The 2,451-nt window shown below is 31.9% G+C and overlaps 1 protein-coding gene across 1 annotated transcript; it reads left to right on the top strand.

Moving 5' to 3' along the window:
• Positions 1-723: 723 nt before the first annotated feature.
• LOC112465317 (zinc finger BED domain-containing protein 4-like) lies at positions 724-1,615 on the top strand. The gene has a single exon (XM_025032825.1). It carries the CDS (start codon positions 852-854, stop codon positions 1,341-1,343), a length of 492 nt encoding a protein of 163 aa, XP_024888593.1. The 5' UTR covers positions 724-851; the 3' UTR covers positions 1,344-1,615.
• The last annotated feature ends 836 nt before the right edge of the window (positions 1,616-2,451 follow it).

Raw genomic sequence — 2,451 nt, 5'->3', positions numbered from 1 at the left:
TTTATCATTAGAGAGTTGAAAAAGCTATTAGTTATAGCCTCACTTGCGATAATTGGACGGATAATGCTAATCAAAGTTATCTCGGTGTTACTATACACTATTTAACAGAAGAAATCAAAATGAAAACTGGTTGTATTGGTGTTTTTCCCTTGCATAAAAATCATACTGCTGATTATCTCGCTGATTCTTTAAATACAGTTATTGAACAATTTCAATTAGATCGTTCAAAGATTACAGCAATTATTACAGACAGCGCAGCAAATATCAAACTTGCAATAGAGAAGACAATAGGAAAGCACAGACAGTTATCTTGTTTTGCACACATTTTGTCTCATATAGTACCGGATGCGCTAATCAGTATTCCTCATGCACAAGAAATCATTAATAAAGTAAAGAGGATTGTTACAATTGTAAGAAGAAGTGTTGTTGCATCTGATCAATTGAAAAGCTTGAAAATACGTGACGGAAAAACCGAAGGAACTGTGTTAAAATTAATACAAGATATAGTCACTCGTTGGAATTCCACATTTTATATGTTAAACAGATTTCTTGAGCTTGAACAATATATATATCCAGCAATATCTAAGTGTGATAATCCTCCAGATATGTTAAAACGTGACGAAATTCAAATACTAAAAGATGTAGTATCACTTATAAAACCGATTAAAAACGTTATTGTTGAAGTTAATGGAGATTCATATCCAACTTGCAGTGTCATTATACCTTTAGTGCATTGTATGAAATCCGCAATCTATTATACAAAACCTACTACAAGGATTGGAATTGAATTCAAAGAAAAACTTGAAGGTGCAATTGAAAATTGATGCAAAAATTTTGAAAATAATGAAATAATGAGCATTTCTACCATACTTGATCCTCGGTTTAAGAAATTACATTTTGAAAAAGCTTTACTTGCGGCAAATGCGATATCCCGAATTGAGTCATTATTACAAAGAAATAAAATTCGACGAAATATGACTGAGAAATTAAATGCTGGCATGGTTGAAAAAGATTGTGATAACTTATGGAGTTTTCATGAACATCTAGTATCAAAAAATAATACTAATGAAGATTTGAGCGAATTAAGACAGTATTTGAGCCAACCAGTCATTGAACGTAAGAGCAATCCTCTCCAATACTGGAAATCGGTAAAACATACTTTTCCGATGTTGTATGAACAAGCAATAAAGTATGTTAGTGTCCTTGGCACTTCAGTACCATCAGAAAGAATCTTTTCTCAAGCTGGTGATATAAAAACCGATGAACGAAGCAGATTAACCGGTGAGCATTTAAATATGTTATTTCTTGGTTCGCTTGCTTTTGATGATTGGGGATTGGAATAAATTAAGGTACTTTATTTTCAATACTTGGTATCTTATACTTTGTGCTTATATCTTATCTTTTGTATGTTATGTATACATACCTTTATATCTCACTTTTGTATCTTAGCTTGTAACCTACTAAATACCTACTTTATATTTTATATCTTATATTCTAACCTACTAAATACCTACTTTATTTCTTACCTTGTAACCTGGTGATATGATTGTACTATGCGTCATTATATATCGTTTTTTTTATTAAAATAAAGAACGATAAAATACAGTAACAAATATTTTCTCTTCTTATCTTCTTTAATCTCTTTCTATTTCAATTTATTTATATACAGTAACTAAACGATGTAAATATGTGATAATGTTTGTACCTTGTAATAATATGCATGTGATTGAGTGAATGATATAAAAACAACAGAAAACTTTTCATTTTAATTAATAAAATTGTAATATTTTCAGCGATATTTTCAGCGATACCACTACTGGACAGTCTGGACACTATGCATTTTTAAAAAAATATACAATGCGGATTTAATAAAGAAAACTATCTAATGTAAACAATATTAGAGAGTTTGAGTCGCCAGTGAATAATTAAAATTAACAGAGATATTGTAAGCGACCCAACTGGCCAAATTTTATTGATTTAAAACGCTATGTTTCGACCGTGGATCCGGTTCTTTTCAAGCGCAAATACACCTCTCACAAATATATTAGTCAGGCATAATGCCCTAACTACGCCGAATCTAAAAAGTATTTGTGCGTCGGGATCAAACGATACAATATAAAATATTCGTTAAACGGCATACTTCGTTAGATGTTTCCCTGGTAACCAGTTTGCTAGTTCAGATGCGTCCCGAAGAAGTGCGCAAGAAATCAGTCCAGAATTGCGACAAAAGTGCATAATATCTGTGATTGAACAAGTACTTACTGTACTATTGCAGTAGTCTGCTGTAAGAAGCTACTGTGAAATTTTATACTATTTGTTAAAAGTAAACATGTAGCAGAAATGTGAAAACAATATGGAAGTATCTTTTGAGTACAGATCCAACCGGCAGAAACGTGAAAAGAACGTGCAAGCATCTGCCCGTGAGAAAAAGAGCAGTCGAGTGTGCTAGAC

Source organism: Temnothorax curvispinosus, unplaced genomic scaffold (genome assembly GCF_003070985.1).
Source record: "Temnothorax curvispinosus isolate PA1 unplaced genomic scaffold, ASM307098v1 QBEX01015074.1, whole genome shotgun sequence".
NCBI classification, from domain to species: domain Eukaryota; kingdom Metazoa; phylum Arthropoda; class Insecta; order Hymenoptera; family Formicidae; genus Temnothorax; species Temnothorax curvispinosus.
This window is presented reverse-complemented; position numbering and strand designations above follow the sequence as displayed.